At 38.4% G+C, this 18,572-nt stretch overlaps 1 protein-coding gene across 10 annotated transcripts in view; it reads left to right on the top strand.

Moving 5' to 3' along the window:
- The window catches only part of GRM5 (glutamate metabotropic receptor 5), a 444,875-nt gene that overhangs the window by 373,801 nt on the left and 52,502 nt on the right, over positions 1–18,572 (top strand). For all 10 annotated transcript variants that reach the window (XR_013994346.1, XM_081064769.1, XM_081064761.1 and 7 more), the window contains one exon: positions 9,872–10,811. Coding sequence is in view for 9 of the 10 variants with exons in the window: in XM_081064769.1 (XP_080920895.1) it covers positions 9,872–10,811 (940 nt within the window). In the remaining variant the exon portion in view is untranslated. The remainder of the gene's footprint in view (positions 1–9,871; positions 10,812–18,572) is intronic.

Raw genomic sequence — 18,572 nt, 5'->3', positions numbered from 1 at the left:
CAGGCTGAAAAAGATAAAATAGGTCTGGCTTTTCCCCAGAAGAACACAGGACAATCTAATAAAATACATAGGCAATTTAGCAGATGTTGAGCAACTACTGCTTTATGTATGCACTTCTCTTTTTCCTCTTTTTATCGCTTCACAATTATCATGCCACTGTTTAAGTCACATGCTATTTTATGTGGTCCTCACACTAATATTTGAGATGTAGGTAGGAAAGTATTATGACCTTCCCTCCTAAAGCTTTAACTGATTTCCAATCTGAATTCTCAGCAGTAATTCCTGGTGATGTTATAATTCTCTTTATGACACTATATTACTATGCTGTAGAGGTTTTATGCCTCCACACATCTGATTTCTGCCTTTGAGCTATTTCTTTTACATGTCTTCTCTCTCCACCTTCAGATCTGTACTGCCCCTCCTATGGTTCCTTTCACTTCAGATACTCTTCAGTTCCCTTAACTAAAAAAGCATGAAAGAATGGTGCCTGCCTCATAAAATGCAGTGGGTGTTAAAGAAGGTAATGAGTGTCTAGAGCTCAGCACAGGTATTGCCTGGCGGAGCCCCCAGAGCCTGAGCATTGGACCAGTACACTATTTTGAAGGAATATATATTTCCTTTGTATCGTGGTGTGGATGGACCAGGGCCTTGAGTGGAGCAGGTGCTCAATCATGTGAATTTAACTAAGAAGTGAGTGTAACGCTCTAGCTGTACCAGGTGAACAATTTTTAATATCTGTAATGAGTAGGATGAGGCATTAATCTTTCCCCTTGTGTACATTTCTTACATGTGTGGGCTGTGTTCCCATATTTTCTTTTTATAATAAACATGAGCATCTTAGTTACTTAAATATATAACAGTAGCTCAATAAGGAATACCTACAATATTATGATATGTAAAATTCAGGAATGAATAGGTTTGGGAAGATGTAAAATCCATGGCAGAGTATAATGTGATTTTGCAACCAGCCTTAGGATAGGTATGTCTCTCAAAGGGAAAAAAAAACAAAAAGTCGAATGTGTAACGCCATCTATAAGAACACAGAAGGAATACTGTGGGGCCTAGAAAGTGGCTGCAAAAACTGAACCATAAAATCAAAAAGCTATTGAACATTTGCATGGAAGATTAGCCACGAGAGGAAATGCTTTTTAGTATGCAGATTATTTGCAAAAAAAAAAAAGAAGAAAGAAAACAATTTTATGAGTCTGACTAAAACCAGAGAAAAGGGACCCTGAAAAGAGTCTGGCAAGCCAGGAAATTAAGAAAAATAAACAAAAGTGAATTGTCACTCATTATAGCTCATATTGTATATGTAAAATTCCATTGATAGTCTATTGGTTTTAAAGTGATGACTTTAATGTTTTATTCTAGTAAAATACAAAGATAGTTTTAAGCATTTTATAGACTTAGTCCTGAGAAATTGCTTCACTGTCAGGTCAGGTAATCAGTCTTTAATTTCTTATATGTGCATTTTTCTACAAGGATTTCTCCAGATTAAAGCCCTCATTATAGGAAGAGAATTCTGCATTATTTCCATTTTGTGTACAGAAAAATTGAGCCACAAATAGATAAAGCAAAATTCTCGTATTCACAGGAAATATGTGTGTGCAAGCTGAAAATGAAGAGCATATTCTCCTGATTCCTCAATTGTCCTCTTCTTCATTAATGAAATCATTCATTCATTCAACCTGTTTAACTGCCTGTTGTATGCCAGTACTGTGCTTCGTACTAAAAACCAGCAAAAAAACAAAGAAACAGTCTCCTTCTCTCGGACTGCTCACAGCCCACCACATGAACCACAGAAGCAAACTTACTATAAGCACAACAATTGTGTTATCATATATATACATATATATAATAAGGTATATGTTACAAAATTATATTATAATATTATATATAATATATATGTATTACATATATGTAATATATATGTAATATATATATGTAATATATGTAATACGTATATATGTATATGTGTATATATATATATATATATACATATATATCATGCACGTGCTGTGAAAAGGACAGATCCAGGGAGCCATGTGACCAGACTACATAGGAGGAACCAGACATTCAGCCTCAGGGAATCAGGAAAGCCATTCTCAAAGAGGATCTGGAAAATGAAAGAGTAGGAGGAGTTAGCTAAGGAACAGAACAGGGGAAAGGTAAAAACGAAGCCAAGTATTCCAGTCTACACATTTTATTATTGGATGGTGCAAATGTAATTGCGGTTTAAAAGGTTAAAAATAATTGCAAAAACCACGATTACATTTGCACCAACCTAATATTTAAATTCATATGCTGTGTTTTACCTCTCTTGTTGGTCTGCAGTATGACCGGAAGTGCTATTTTTCAACGTTGTTCCCTACAAATGTGCATCTGTGACAATCCTTCCCCTTAGCACTCTGCAATACTATTAAATCATTCTTTATGTCTTAATTATGAACTACATCTTTGCATATTATTTCAAATTCCCCTATAAAATGTAACCAATAGCAAAGAACAAAACTAAACTACATATATATATATATATATATATATATATATATAGCTTTGAGTTGGCTAAATTCTCTGAGGGAATTTTATTTAGGGAATTGAAACAAAAAAATGTAATAAACTTTGAGGGGTGGGAAACAGTCTGAGACCAGTGATAAACGGATGGCTGTGAGTCCCCTCAGTGGCAATGTTGGAAACGACCCACAGTCAGTCGTTGTTCTTTTGTGCTGTGGGTATGTTGTGTCCATTCAGAAAATTTTCTATACTTGAAAACTGCAGGGACACAAAACCAACAATTTACCGATCATCGTGTCTGACCAACAATCTTCAGGGCATACAGGCCAGAATGAGAAAGTTGCTGAAGAGTTTGAACCAATGAGATTTTCAAAAGGGAACATGGATTTATGTCAGGACAACAAACATCAAATACTTACACTACCACTCGCCCCGCCTGGACCATGGCAGACAACGTTAATTCCTCATGATTCTCTTTCCTACTAAGTAGCCTGAGGGGCGCTTGATCAGTTTGCCTCCCCTGATTGTAGTATCATTCAATCAAGCAAGCAAGCAATCAAAACTCCCACAGAGTTTTAAGCTCATCCCCAACGTGTTAGCATATTAAACCTCATATCGCCCCTCTGTAAAATAGATTTAATGACTCCTACCTCATTTGTTTATTATGAAGATTACCTAACGTATCTAGGATAGCACCGGACATATAGTCGGCACTCAGTAAATATTAGTTTTCTCCTTTTTGAAAATGCTGGCATAGACCGGAACACAGCAGCTTCCAATTGAGGCAGTTCCTGATAAAACTTACCTAACATTTGGATAGACACTAAATTTTTATTTGAGGGAATGATCATGGTATGTTTTCACTCTAAGGTAATGGTAAAAAATCAATCAACTCTACAATAGACCTTCCCTTCAGAGGACTTGGGACTTTTTCTTTTTTTAAATGTTTTGGCCTAAGGTACAAAATGTGGCAATTAACAGCCTTTTGGGGAACAATGAATCTGAACTTTATAGTTAGACGGCACTTGTTAAAAAAATAACTTCTATTTACTACCTTCTTCTTTCCTCTACAGAAACTTGCCAGATTCAATGAATGACTCACAGTTAGATTAACCAGTCATTCATAAAACATTTATCAATTCCTAGTCAGTACCAAAAATATTTCTAATGTGAACATGGCACACCCCTAGGCAGAAGTAAGCCTTCGAGGTCTTATTTAGATGTGCCCTCTCTTGGTTACCAGAATCTTAACTAAAATTTAGATGAAATGCACTGATTTAGCCCTCTGTCTGTAACAGTACATAACAGTTCTGTGACATGAGACTTTGTAAAGACAACAAAAAATTTTGTTGAGAATGACTTGATTCATATACCAGATGAATATTGTATACTTTAGTTATATAATAAATATATTAATTTGTAAATTGCTTATGCTAACCATATGAGTTAGACACTGGCTCAGAACTAGGGATCCATTTGTGAGCAAAAGAGACAAAGTTCTTAAAATCAGGATGCTTAGAGTCAAGCAGGGATGACAGACCTTAACAATATAATTTCAGCCTCTCTCTCTCTCTCTCTCTCTCTCTCTCTCTCTCTCTCTCTCTCTCTCTCTCTCTCTCTCACACACACACACACACACACACACACACACACACACACACACACACACCACTCCCAATTCTTCTGAACTATGGAAGTGATTAAAAACTTTAGCTTAGGCTAAGTGAAGAGAAAATATTAAAGGATCAGGGATATGGATAATGCAGAAAAAATTCTGAGTCTGTATTCCTCTGATATCTCTGACCCACATCCTAGAGATCCAAATCCAGAGGGTAAAGAGAGGAGGAAAGGCATTCAAGTGGCCTGTGGGTGGAACAGACTGAAAGCCAGCATGATGCTCTTGGTCACCAGTCAGGACCTTGTACTCTGGGCAGAACGATTGCTCATGTGTCAAAGGATAGTCCCACAACAGCCCCATCTCGGTTTTGTATACCTGAAATGGCCTAATCGGAAGCTGAGGACACATGATTCTCAACAGCAACTTCTTTTCCACCAAAAATATACCAGGAATAATGGAGTTTGTAAGGAGTTCCTGCCTAGCCTGTCTTACGGAATATCAGACATCTGTCCCAGGATCTTTAACTTCCCATTCCTTCTGTCTGAACAGACACTTGGAACGAGGTTTGAAAATGCAATAGTCTGTGACTATTAACTACAGGAATATTAACCCTGTAAGACTAATACCCAAACAGTAAGCATGAGTACTGGTTACTGCTGAGCAGTCATATCATTTCTAGGTGTCCAGGTCATCAGTAGACCATCCATTCTCCCATTAGATATATCAGAAGCACATTAGTAGAATCACAGAATGAATGTGGATAACACAGTTTTGGCAGCTCATTTACCCTTTAAAAAAAAACATTACATTTTCAATATATATTTTACTTCAAGCAATGAAAGGATGGATTATACTAGAGAACCACAGAATATGGGTCAAGTGTGAAAGGAGAGAAAAATGAGAAATGGATAGCTACCTAAATGGATGTTATCAAAAAACAGGCCATGGTTTTCTAACCTACGGCTCATCTGTATTTCCAGATGAGATGGGATGATGTACATCTTCTGAAAAAACGAATATGCTTGCTAGGAGGGAACTACTGACATGATCAATATTCTTTAATCTAAAATATAATGTGCTTATTTGATTAAATTTATAATAAAACTGTAAAATATATACTGTACATTCTTAGTTAACTTCTACATGTCCTTTTGGTATGTAGTAACTTACTGGGCTTTCCTCTAATTTACCATTAACAAAAAATGAAATGGGGATAAAGAAAAGAAAACCATTAAATGGAGAAAATGCTCACACATTCACAGAAGAAGAGAATTAGGAAGAATAACAGGGCATTAAGATGATTATTAATCAATAATACTAACATGGTAGGGGTAGCAATCAATGATAATTTGAATTTGTATTATAATAGGGTTAGCATTATCTCAAGATTCTGAGATTGGGTAGAACATTTTCCATGGGAGAAATACAGCAATGGAAGGATACTATTCCTTGTTCAAAATAAATAGATCTAATAGTAGTAATAGGGTATGGGAGGAATCTAAGAGAATTGTATACCACCAGGAGAGATACCTGTAAACTTGAAGATCAAAGCTTTGTGCTAACTCTTTGGGTAAGGGTTTCAAAAAAAAGGAGAAGAAGAAGAAGAAAAAACAAAGAAAGAAAAAAAAAACTGAAGTAATATTGTTAGATGGGGATATGGTAGGCCATGCAGTCAAACACTTTCCTTTGCCTTCTGACACACTTCCTTCCTTCTAGCTGCTCTATTTTAGGTCTTCCCTGACATACCCTCTTCCTCTGCCATTCCTTAATGTTGTTGTTACACCAGACCTCAAGGCTCTGCTCTCATCTGCATATATGAATTTCCTCACTGATTGCATTCATTCTGTGTCTCTTATTTCCTTCTGTAAATAGATGGTTCCTAAAGCTGTAACGTCCACCCTGATATCTCTTCTAAGCTTCTGCTTCCATCTGCTCAGTAGGTCATAGACACTTCAAACACAATACCTTCAAAAATATTATGGAAGATATCACTTCCATAATATGTGACCCTTTTCTTCCTACAACTTTATATCAGTTAATAGCATGGCCATCAATGTAGTTAGAAGCCTCTCTCATGATTCTTCTGTGTACCTCATAATTTCTTTTAATCCTAGCTCTAAAATGTCTTTACCAGCTGAAAGTTTACTTTAGTACAGTGACTTTCAGTTTTTGCACTATCATCCCTTGACTATATGCTTGTAATAGCCATTTTGACCAGTTTATTTACCTCCAGTCTCCACCTGTCAGTCTGACCTCCTTCCTTCATAATCTACCCCTACCACTAGTCCTGGTCTTGAGACATAGTAGTTCATGGAAAGCCTTAAGTAGAGTTAGGGTGATCAATGCTGGCATTATCATATAAGACATTCACACACTGGATGAGAAGCCAGCCTAATAATCTCTAAGGCTGAGATGACAACCAAGGACCAAGGATCAGTTATGTTGTCGTTGAGCTTGCTTATTCAAAATGAGATTCCTTTGTTCCACCCCAAAAGTACTGATCAAGATCTCCTGAATTTAGACCCTTGAATTGTACTTTTGGAGGCTCTCCAAATGATTGTGAGGCACATCCGTTTTCGGAAACTCTAAGATCTTATCCAATTATAAGATTCAGTGATTATAACACTCTAATCAGAATCCTTATTCCAAGAAAATAGTTACAAAAAGTACTTTGTGCAAAAGTACAATGGCAGCATCGTTAAACTAAACATGAAGCCTTCTGAGTGGTTCACATTACATGAAAAAAATTCACTGGAATGTATAAATTCTGGTAAATTGGTGAAAATAATCACATCACATTAGAGGCATGCTTTATGTTCGTTTCTTCCAACACATATATTAATGGGCTTTTCTTTAGTTTCACACATGATGTTAATGAATTGCACATGAAGAGTTGAAGAAAATATTTGACATAGAAATAGTGGTGAATGTTATCATATGCAAAACATTCAGTCATTAGGGTGTTAATTACATTTCAATAAAAGCAATTACAATTTAGCAGACTAGGGGTGGGGGTCTGGGGGAAGTAAAATGACAGCCCTTAAAGTAAATACATTTTTTTCAGTTGATTCTCTTTAGCTAATGAAAGGACTCCAACTTCAGGTACCACATAACATGTTTCCTATATCAGTAAGTTACTATGAATATTAGTAACTCATGACCAACTAGGGAAACAGGCCCCTATACAATTAACTACAGTAGATAATAAATCTTATTTTCTTATCAGTGTTATAAATAAATTGTTATGGAAGAAGTAAAACAGGAATGACTAACCCCTCTTTTCCTGTTGTAAAATTGTCTCTACAATGAACAAATTTGTACATAATGAACAAAAACCCTGTGGTATAGTAACGTCTCAGAGGTTGAACTCCAACATATAAGCAGCACATATGAGCACAGATGCCTAAAAATATGGATACAGGTATATTCATTAGCAATGAGATATGCATTTATTTATAATTAATGACTTAATGTAAAATGCCTGTCTTATATTTAGTCTGGGCTAGCCACACGTGAAAAGCACTTTGTTTCAATATTAAATGCACAGGTTTTTAAAATAAGGATACATTTCCCAAAGAAACAATTTTGTAAAGTATGCTGAAGATCCTAGGCTAACTCACAAATCCCATTAAACCCAGAATGAATTTACCTATAACAATAATTGTACTCTGTGAAACCTGAGATCTTGAAGAAAGAGAATGGCAAGGCAGAAATAAGAAGAAAGGATGTTTCCTTTCCTTTTTATAACCGAGCTGTCCTTAGAGGTATTTTGAAAGACAAGAAAGTTTTGATATCATTATTTATTTTGCCTTCCTAACTTCCCAGTAATCATTGATATTCAAAGCCACTTACTTCAACATTCTTAATCATGAGATATGGGAAGTTAATAGGAAAACCTTATACCTGTATCAACTAGAATTTGTTTTGGCTGCATATATCAGAAAAAAAAAGAAACAAAGATTAAACAAGGGAAATGTAATGTACATAGTCCAGAGCTATGGTTCCATGATTAATAGGGACTCGGGCTCTCTCTTTTTTCTCTTCCAAGACCCAGAACATGTTTTCTGTCCTTAAAGTTACCTTATAGTCCAAGATAACTGCTAGAGCTCTAGCCATCATGTTTATATTCCAGGCAACAGAAGGAAAAAGCAGGTCTCTCCAAGATGAGTCATTTTCCTTTAAGAAATTCTGTGCTTATATCTTGTTGGCCAAAACCTAGTCACATGGCAAATCTCACTACAATGACTGCTGGAAAATGTAATGTTTTAGCTGTATCCTTTACTACCTCAAATGTAAACGGAGATCTGTTGCTGAGGATAAAGGGGAGGATAAATATTTGCAAGCAATTAGTAATCTCTACCACATTCCTCACATGTCCAATGCTCCAGATTACTTAACACCTTTCCTACAAACTCAATAAAGCTATCGCAATTCTAGTTTTTAAAAAAAGTCTAATTGACAGGAATGATCCATCTAGAGCAGTGGTTCTCAACTTCAGCTGTACATTTAGAAGCACTTTTTTTTTAAATCCTGATGCCCAGGCCAATTAAATAAGAACTTCTGTCAGTGAGACCCAGGCCACAGTATTTTACTAAAATATCTGGAGGGATTCAAGTGCACAACCAAGTTTGAGAAACACTGTCCCAAAAAAATTTTTTAAAAAGACACATAACTCAAATGATACCAAATTTGTCACTTTTCTGCTGTGTAATCAAGTGATATTTAAAAAAAAAACAAACAAAAAACAATCAAACTTGAAAGCCGTGAGTAGAGAATAATTTGCGGAATATTGGCACTTCCCATCCAGTCAAGTTCTTTATCTTTGGGGTCAGTTTTCCTTTACTACCCACTCCTTTTTTTTTTTTTTTTTTTTAACACCATCTTCTCTTCTATAACATTGGGAGCATCTGATTCTCTGAAAATCCTTACTTATCTCCAGTAAATTCCAGGACAGAACAGATGGACCCAGTATTAGTCATCCTTGGTTACTTTACCTTTCACATACCCCCACATGCATTTAAGTACTCTGTATTGCTTCCAATAACTCTCATATCTGCCCACACCTTTATCTCATCCAAAATCCACATAGCAACCAAAGGAATGTTTAAAACACACACACAAATCTGACCCTATCATTTCCTCAGCTCTACATAGAGCTCTCAAATGACTTCCTATTGATCTAGGACTCTGCCCTGTAAGACCCCCTCCTGCCTACCGCCCTGCCTTGTCTTGTGCCACTCATCACACTGTTGTCAGTGGCCTCCTTTCTTGCCGTCAGTGCCCCCCAGCTCTTTCCTTCCAATTAATCTCTGTTTGCCAAATCTACTCAATCCCCAAACTCAGCCAAACCAAGACTTCCAATTGCCAATTCCTGTTGAAGGAAGCCTTTGTCTCTCCCACAGACGGGATCAGGATCTATGTTATCCTTCTTCACCGCCCTTATGACAGCTGTGATTCTTTAGAAGCCTCCCACCCCACCCCGGAGTATATTTTATGAGTGCAGGAAATGTGTTCTTAATCAGTTTTCAGAAACTAGAATAGATCCTATCACAGAGTATGCATTGCTCATATAAAGATAACTATTTTATGAGTGAATATATAAAGAAACGAGTAGTCTGAAATTAGAAAGGTAGATTGGAGACAAAGCAAGAGTCCTAAGCAGCTGCTTTTAACTTAGGCATACGCGACCCAAATAAACGTGTCTTCCTTCTTTTCCAATGTGTGTCTGTGTGTCTTCAGGTTGTGATTTGATTCCAGTCGAGTACCTTCGCTGGGGTGACCCTGAGCCCATTGCAGCGGTGGTGTTTGCCTGCCTGGGCCTGCTGGCCACCCTGTTTGTCACCGCCATCTTCATCATATACCGTGATACCCCGGTAGTCAAGTCCTCCAGCAGGGAACTCTGCTACATCATCCTTGCTGGCATCTGCCTGGGCTACTTATGTACCTTCTGCCTCATTGCAAAGCCCCAACAGATCTATTGCTACCTTCAGAGAATCGGCATCGGTCTCTCTCCAGCCATGAGCTATTCAGCCCTGGTAACCAAGACCAACCGTATTGCGAGGATTCTGGCTGGCAGCAAGAAGAAGATCTGTACCAAAAAGCCCCGATTCATGAGCGCCTGTGCCCAGCTAGTGATCGCTTTCATTCTTATATGCATTCAGTTGGGCATCATCGTCGCCCTCTTCATAATGGAGCCTCCTGACATAATGCACGACTATCCCAGCATTCGGGAAGTCTACCTGATTTGCAATACCACCAACCTCGGCGTGGTCACTCCTCTCGGATACAACGGATTGCTAATTTTGAGCTGTACCTTCTATGCGTTCAAGACCAGAAATGTCCCAGCTAACTTCAACGAGGCCAAGTACATCGCCTTCACCATGTACACCACCTGCATTATATGGCTGGCCTTCGTGCCCATCTACTTTGGCAGCAACTACAAAATCATCACCATGTGCTTCTCAGTCAGCCTGAGCGCCACCGTGGCTCTGGGCTGCATGTTTGTGCCCAAGGTGTACATCATCCTGGCCAAACCCGAGAGAAACGTCCGCAGCGCCTTCACCACATCCACCGTGGTGCGCATGCACGTGGGGGACGGCAAGTCGTCCTCTGCTGCCAGCAGATCCAGCAGCCTAGTCAACCTGTGGAAGAGGAGAGGCTCCTCTGGGGAAACCCTAAGGTAAAAGCCGTGGGGGCACCGTGGGGCACTGGTCCCTAGCGCTGAGGCAGGGCCATGCGCTTCCTGGCTCTTTTAAATGGAAAGCATCGGAGTGAGTGACACTACGGGAGGCAGGGTGCTGAGCAAGAAGCTTTGGGCTTTTTCAAGGAGGGCTTGTTGTAGGGTTAATTGGATGTGGACCCGGTGCCTTATTAAGCCAGAGACAGAGAAGTTGAGATCGCTGATAAAGCAGAGTTACAGCGAAAGGTGAGTGAGGTCAGGAGGGTAAGGAGAGCACAGCTAAGTCAAGGCCAAGGCAAGGCCCTTCCAGGTCCTGAGAGGGCAGAGATACATTTTGGACTACATTCTAATTCACCAGAAAAGAGTAGATAAAATTAGTGCTAACAAAGATCATGATGAGAGCAAATTACTAAGAGCATTACACATCTGGCTGCACTTCCATGTGCCTGAACCTTTTTCAAGCCCAGAAGAGCCCCTTGATGGCCATCCCATAGAGGAATGTAGAATTTATGTCTTAGTCCTTAATGGACAACTTGAACTCAGAGAAATGTCTAAGTAGCTGAAAGGAACAAAACAAAATGGCTTTGCATGTAATCTTCCTGATCAACAGCCAGTTTCCCACTTTCTCTGTTGCACATCCCACCCCCCCAAATTCAGTATCACAGAAGTAGTTATTGGGCAGTTTCCATCTGAAAAGAATCTGAATCCAGCAGCCAAGGATTCCCTCCCCACCCTCCCCTGGAGAGACTTCCTTATGTGATAAATGCACCTTAAGGGACTTCAAAAGGCAATGAGATCATCTTACCAATGGCTTGGGGACAAATTTGGAGGTATATAAAAAGGCTACAAAGGTTGTTGAATTGGGAATAAGGATCTCCTCTCTTTAAGAAGTACCTAGCAAAAGAGCTAGTCAGGATATAATCTGCTAACTCTACAGAAATTTGACAATTTTCTTAAAATCTAGATAAATAAATGGAAGATAAATATCTTTCGAATGGAAGATACGTAGCTAAATAATATTACTTGAACAACTCTCTTACACCATTACTTAGCCTGCATGAAAAGTCTTATTTTTCTATCAGCCCTAATTCTTCAAAAACTGAATGACGGTGACGGTAAACATACTTTCTCTGCTGAGGGTTGAAAAGAACTCACAAAATACTTGGAGTTTATCGACATGGCCCAATTCGTTTGCATTATTACCTTGTAGCCTTGCCACTTTCAATTCTTTTCTAATTCCTGTATGCCTCTCATCTCTTTCCATGGACTGTGTGCAAGATAGTCAACTAAATTGTAAACCTCAGGGAAAACAACCATATGTTCGACTTCTTCAATAAATCCTGGAGGTGTCATGGTGTATACACAGAAGGCCTTCCATATCTCCAACATGCTGGCATATTTTCCATCCACCTTCCTGACTCCTCTCTGAAACATTCTTTATTGGAAATTTCTGCAAGATCAGCCTTTTATTTTGTCTAAGGAAATTTATCTTTTTCAAATTTACTTTATTAGCCTTTCTTTCAACTCTTTCTGTAAATAAAATTTTACTTGGCATCCTGATAGATAAAACAAACAGGTTGCGGGAGGAACAGAACTGTGAGTCTGGCCTAAGCTCCCCAAAAACTCAGTTTGGCCAGCTCCTGAGAGAGACAGCATGAAACAATGGTGAAGAGCACTGGCTTTGGGGCCAGGTTCTCCTGAGTTTGAACACTGGCACTGCCATTTCTTCTCTTTGAGCCTTACTTTCTTCCAAATTGAGATCATGTCACCTACCTCATAGGATTGTAAAGAGTGAAAGAAATAATATGGGTAAAGTCCAGGCACACAGTAGATGCTTTATTGAAGGTAGCAGCGTGCAGAGCCAGACAGCACTGGGATTGGATCCTGGCAGCGTCACTTACTAGGTGTGTAACTATAGGCAAATCACTTAACTTTTCTCTGCCTTGATTTCCTCCTCTGATGAATGGAGATAATGAAATACATACTTCATCCAGTGGTTGTGAGACTAAATTAGTTAATACGTGTAAAATGTATGCCATATAGTAAACACTTATTAAGTGTTTGTTATTAACCACGTTAACAATTGTCAGTCTTCTTCCACATCTGAAAATCTCTGTCAGATATGCAACTAGGATGATATTAATAACAAAGAAAGCCTCATAAAAGACAGTACAGATCTATAAATATATGGATTATACAGTCTGGGCTTTCCAGGGCACCCCCATCTTTACATTATTCAACTCCTTGACAAACCATAAAGGATACCCTTTGTCCCAATTTAAGCAGGGTAATCTCCTTGAGATTGAGGGTCTTATGTATGTGTCTCATCACTGTGCCTCCAGTGTCTGAAAGTACCAAGAAGGCTGCTTGGCAAATAGAAGACACTCAGTGATCGTTTGTATATTTGTTGAATGAATGGATTTGGGAAGGTAGTAATGTGGTAGGGACTTTTTTCTTATCTACAAGTGTGCATACTACCACCCTCTAGTGGTTCTACTTTTATAAAATGAAGCCTACAGTGGTCTGTATTACAAATATCCCCTGCACTCCTGTTTCTCCTAAAGAATCAGGTCATTAATCCCATCCATTCATCTCATGTTTTGCTATAATTCTAATGTTCCACTAGTAACATTAGATTACTATTTTCAACTATGTTGATTTTACTTGAGTAAACCAAAGGGCAATATAAACAATAATATTTACTGATTGTGCCAATAGAAAACAGAAATGCTCGAGATTTTTGGCAATATTTTAACTTGGTTTCTCTACAAGGGAACGTATGTCTTGATGACTGAGTTTTTGATAATATTCAGTACATTTGAATATTAGACTATCAAAGGAAGTAAGGAGGGATCTTTGGCAATGATTGGGTTTTCTATATGCAGTCTTGGCAAATCCAGGTCTGTCTGTGTGATCTTGTAATTATAGCTGAGGCAGGCTCCAGTCAAGTCATGGAGAGATTTCTGTTATGCCATAAACCAGGATATTCAGGCTGGCACCTGCTTTTGCTATGGAGAAGAAAGGCCAAGGAAAACTAGTATACCCTTGTATCACATACATGCCATACCTGCTCCCTCTTTTAAGCTATAATCCTAAGAAATAAATTAGATCCAAACTAAAATGCCTTTCCTCTATGCCTCCCATGAGTTCTCAAATTAAGTATTTCTTCTCTGTGATCTCAGATCAAGATGATCAGAACACTCGCATAGTATTTATCACATTGTCGGACATAACTGGTTATGTATGGACTTACCTCCCTTTCTAGTTTATGGTTTTATAAAGACCAGTGTGTATCACATTGCCTGTCACACTGGGGCTTAGATACTGGCTGAAAAAGAAATTGGGTGCTTCTAGCACTTTCACATTGTATTCTAAATTACCTCCATTAGTTATGCTTCTCCAGCTTGAATTCTGTGATATGCCAATGAGCTCATCTATTGGGATCTAGAGTGCTGTGTAAATTTGAACAAGGTCCTTCAGTCCATTTCCTCCACTGCAAAGTGGCAAATTAAATAAACCGTGTTGTGAGTAGTAAATGAAGTGATACATGTTAAGAGCTTAGTATCAGCATACAGGAAGCACTCAATAAGTAGTAGATGAAATTTTTAGAAATGTGTTCAGCTGCAAATAAGATTAAGCCTGATTTTCAGATGCCTATATGATTTGTTTGGGTTTCATTTTCCCCATGTCACAAGAAATATGCAGGTAGACTGCTCCTGGTGTTCCCCCAAAGCTCAGGGATGCTCTGTACACCTTTTATGAATTGTTAGTCATGGCTATCATGGCTCCATGCATTGTGTCATTTTATTAGGGACAACAAAAGTCTTCTCAGAGTCCCATAAAAATTGCCTTTGTGTCTCATTTGCCTGAATTGTCTCATACAGCTATCCCTAGCTGCATGAGTATAAGAAAGTATGCATTTAGCTTTATAATGTGCATAAGGGAAACCAGAAGGCAGAAGGGATGGTGTCAAGTGTATATTGGATAAACCAATAAATAGTGTCTACCATGGAAAGTGGCAGTGCCTAGCAGTAGTCATGGTAATAGTAATAGAATTGTCTTGTGGTCACAAAATACTGAAGGTGGAAGCAATAATCATTCCCATTTTTCAGAGATAGAATTTGAGGTCCAGCATGGTTAGACTTGCCCATAGTCTCATGACTAGTATGTTAGGAAGCAGTTTTTAAATCAGATCTTAACTTTGTGCGATTTGAGCTAAATATTTCCAAGAACGTATTCCTCGGAAAGCTAGTCTCCAAATTGCTCCATGAAAAAAAAAGTTATTTTGTCAAACAAGTTTTGAAAAAATTCTGACTACTCTATCATTTTATTGGAGATAAACACTCCTTGCAGTGTAAAAGCCAATCATTCATCTGTTCATTTTTTTCAATCTTTTCTCAAACTTTTTGAAAACAGGACTATTTTTTCAAGTAACTCTCTTGACATTCTGGAGAATTGAGACTACTGTATTTTACCAAAAATAAGTCCCAGTCAGACAATCAGCTCTAATGTGTCTTTTGGAGCAAAAATTAATACAAGACCCGGTCTTATTTCAATATAATATAAGACTGGGTCTTTAATATAATACAATACAATATATAATATAATATAATATAATATAATATAATATAATATAATATAATATAATATAATATAACATAACATAATATAATACTGGGTCTTACATTAATTTTTGCTCCAAAAGACGCGTTAGAGCTGATCATTTGGCTAGTTCTTATTTTCGGGGAAACAGGGCACAAAGGAGACTCACTTTAGAAAACACCATCACAGTCAAAAAAGAAGACATGTTTCTGAGGTCAGAAGGGTACCAGAAAGAGGCAATTTCAACTTCCGGTCATAGAGAGAGATCATTTTTTGTTTTCTGAACACCTAAGGGAAGAATAGAGCTACTTCTAATAGAGCTAGCAGTTTTCTGAAAACTTAAAGAGGCTCAACCTAGAACACAAAAAGAAAAGTACCCAGAGTCAGTTATTCAGTTCACTGAAATAGCAAGGGGAGATTTTTATTTAAAAGAGAGTGAGTCACTATAGATTTTTTTATATAGAAACGTACTATTTATGCCATCAATGTATAGAGGTCCCTGTGATTAACATTTTGGTTCTAAACACTAATTTCTAGCACAACACAGTGCAGCATCAAATCACTGTCAAGCAGCTAATGCCAGGCTTCTGTTTAAGGCCTTCACTTCAGTTGCAAATTGACAAATGAACACAAAAACAGTTCTGACCTAAATAAAGCATTGAATGTTGATGAGTCTAAAGTTCTGCCTCTACAAGAGTAAGAATTTCCAGGATCATGGTGCTGAGATTCTAAGACGCAGTAAGCTTTTCATTTCTAAATTCATGACAGAGGCCTATATACGAGGTGTGCTAAAAAATTACAGTGAATGTTTAAAAAAAATGTATTACAGTAAAAGACGCATTGCCATTAGTCCCGCTCAAAACACCTCCCCCCCTTCAAACACACTTATCCCATAGTTCTTGCCACTTTCTGAAGCTGTTCTGGAAGTCCTCTTTTGTCAGTGTCTGTAGTTGGTATAAGGGAAAGGATTCTAAGGCTGGGAGCTTTCATTGCCATTAGAATAAAGACATATTCCTTTATGGGGAATGTCCCTTCCATTTGCCACTGCAGATCCACAATCATCTCTTCTCTATCCACCCAGTGCCCTGGGAGACAAGACACATGGACTGCATCAGTGGGCTCCTCTGCCTTTGAATGCAATAGGATTAAGGCAGTGGGAGGCACTAGAGATAAGGTGGAGGGAGGTAGAAGAGTGAGGTCAGGTTATTTGTTCCTCTGGTGGTGGGCTCTCTTTCTGCAGGGTTATTTTGAACTGGCTGCATCTTTTCCCAAGACTCCTGTCCTCTTTCCACAGCCATCACTATCCCTGGGTTTCTGTAAGTTCACCGCTCCCTCCCCTTGCTCCTTCACTTTAGGGCTGGTAACTAGGTCCCGCTGTTACTACCATGTTTCTCCACAAATAAGACCTAACTGGAGAATGAGCCCTAGCATGATTTCTCAGGATGACATCCCCTTAGCATAACACCCAATGCGTCTTTTTGAGCAAACCATAACAGAAGCAGTGTGTGACACGGAACCTTTCCATTGTGATAAAAAATATGGTGAATGCTGCTGCCAAGGGCAATCCAATGAAAAGCAGGAGCTTCAATACGTGAAGCAGCAAGTTAGTAACAGTGTGTGACAAGTTTCGGTGCAGTCAGTGGAGTGCAAGCTACGGTTGAGAGAAGGTACGTTTTGAAGTGTGCCATAATTCATTCTCCATCATGATAACACTCCTTGTCACACATTGCTTCTGGTATATGACAGTTTTCTTCAAATAAAAACATTGTGGTGTGTCCTCATTCACTTTATTCACTGGATCTAGTACCATGTGACTTCTGGCTCTTCCCCAAAGTCAAAATGATTCAGGACATGGAGGCAGCCATGACAGCGCAACTAAAGACACTCACAAAAGAGGACTTCCAGAACTGCTTCAGAGAGTGGCAAGAACGATGGGATAAGTGTGTTTGAAGTGAGTGGGAGTATTTTGAGGGATATTAATGGCAATGTGTCTTGTATTGTGATTTTTTTCCCATTTAAATACTCCCTGTATTGTTTGATCACACATCTTAGCTCTCGATCATAAATTTTCTCAGAAGGTAAAGCCCTCTCTGGGGCTTCTAGTGGCAGAAACATTAATGTTGCTTCCACCTTAATTTTCGAAACTACCATTTGCCACTTTTGTTTTAATTAACTAATTAACTTTGCTTTAATTAACATGTTATGAGGGCGCGCTTAGGCTGTCCGCTGAAGCAACAGCTAGTCCTTTCACCACCATTGCCCAAATTACAATTTACCTGGAAAATTGGTTCTCTTGTGTGAATTTCAATATAACCCAACTATTATCAGAGCTTTGACAATTTTCAATTGTTTAGATTTTATTAAGGGGTTATTAGTCTGTGTGAAATGATGTTCATGCTATTTCTCCCTCCTTAGAATGTTCTGCCTGTTCCTGCTGTCTCTCCAGATGCTTTCTAACTTCCAAGTCCCTGTTATGAAACGCTAACAGATTAAGCCGTCTCACCGACTTTCCCTCATCTGGACTCAAAACACTTATTATGTATAGCATACATTTAGTACACATTCCTCACATGTTCTTCATTTATTATTTAGTCACAAACATTTACTGAGAACTGAGCATTGCCAGGCACTGTGCTCAGCCCTGGGGATGTACAGGTTGTTTTATATATATATATATATATACACACACATATATATGTGTGTGTGTGTGTATATATATATATATATATAATATATACATATATATACAATATTTTCACGATTATCTAATACTGTTGTAAAAGTATCCATATCTCCCTTGATGCTTAGCACAGTGTCTGACATATTGTAGCACTCAGTGGTAGATGAATTATGAATCCAGTGGGCAGCAGCTCTTAGGGATCACACTACCATCACAATGAGAAGAAGACTCACTCACTTTGTTGACTTGATTGTCCAGATTTTATCTGATGACAATCCCCAAGATCATGGAGATCTAATGATAACTACAAAACAGTCTTTGAGGAGCTCTCAGTCTCCCAAAACAGAACTAGAAACAGATAAGCTCAATACAGATAAGTAATACAGTGCCATGGCGGGGTTCTACAGAGCAACAGAGGGGTCCAAAGGTAGAAACAGTAAATTCTACATGTTGGGAATTAGAAAAACCTTCCAAAGGAA

Source organism: Rhinolophus hipposideros (assembly GCF_964194185.1).
Source record: "Rhinolophus hipposideros genome assembly, chromosome: 10".
Taxonomy (NCBI): Eukaryota; Metazoa; Chordata; class Mammalia; order Chiroptera; family Rhinolophidae; genus Rhinolophus; species Rhinolophus hipposideros.
The sequence above is the reverse complement of the archived record's forward strand: the minus strand, read 5'-3'. Positions and strand labels throughout refer to the sequence as shown.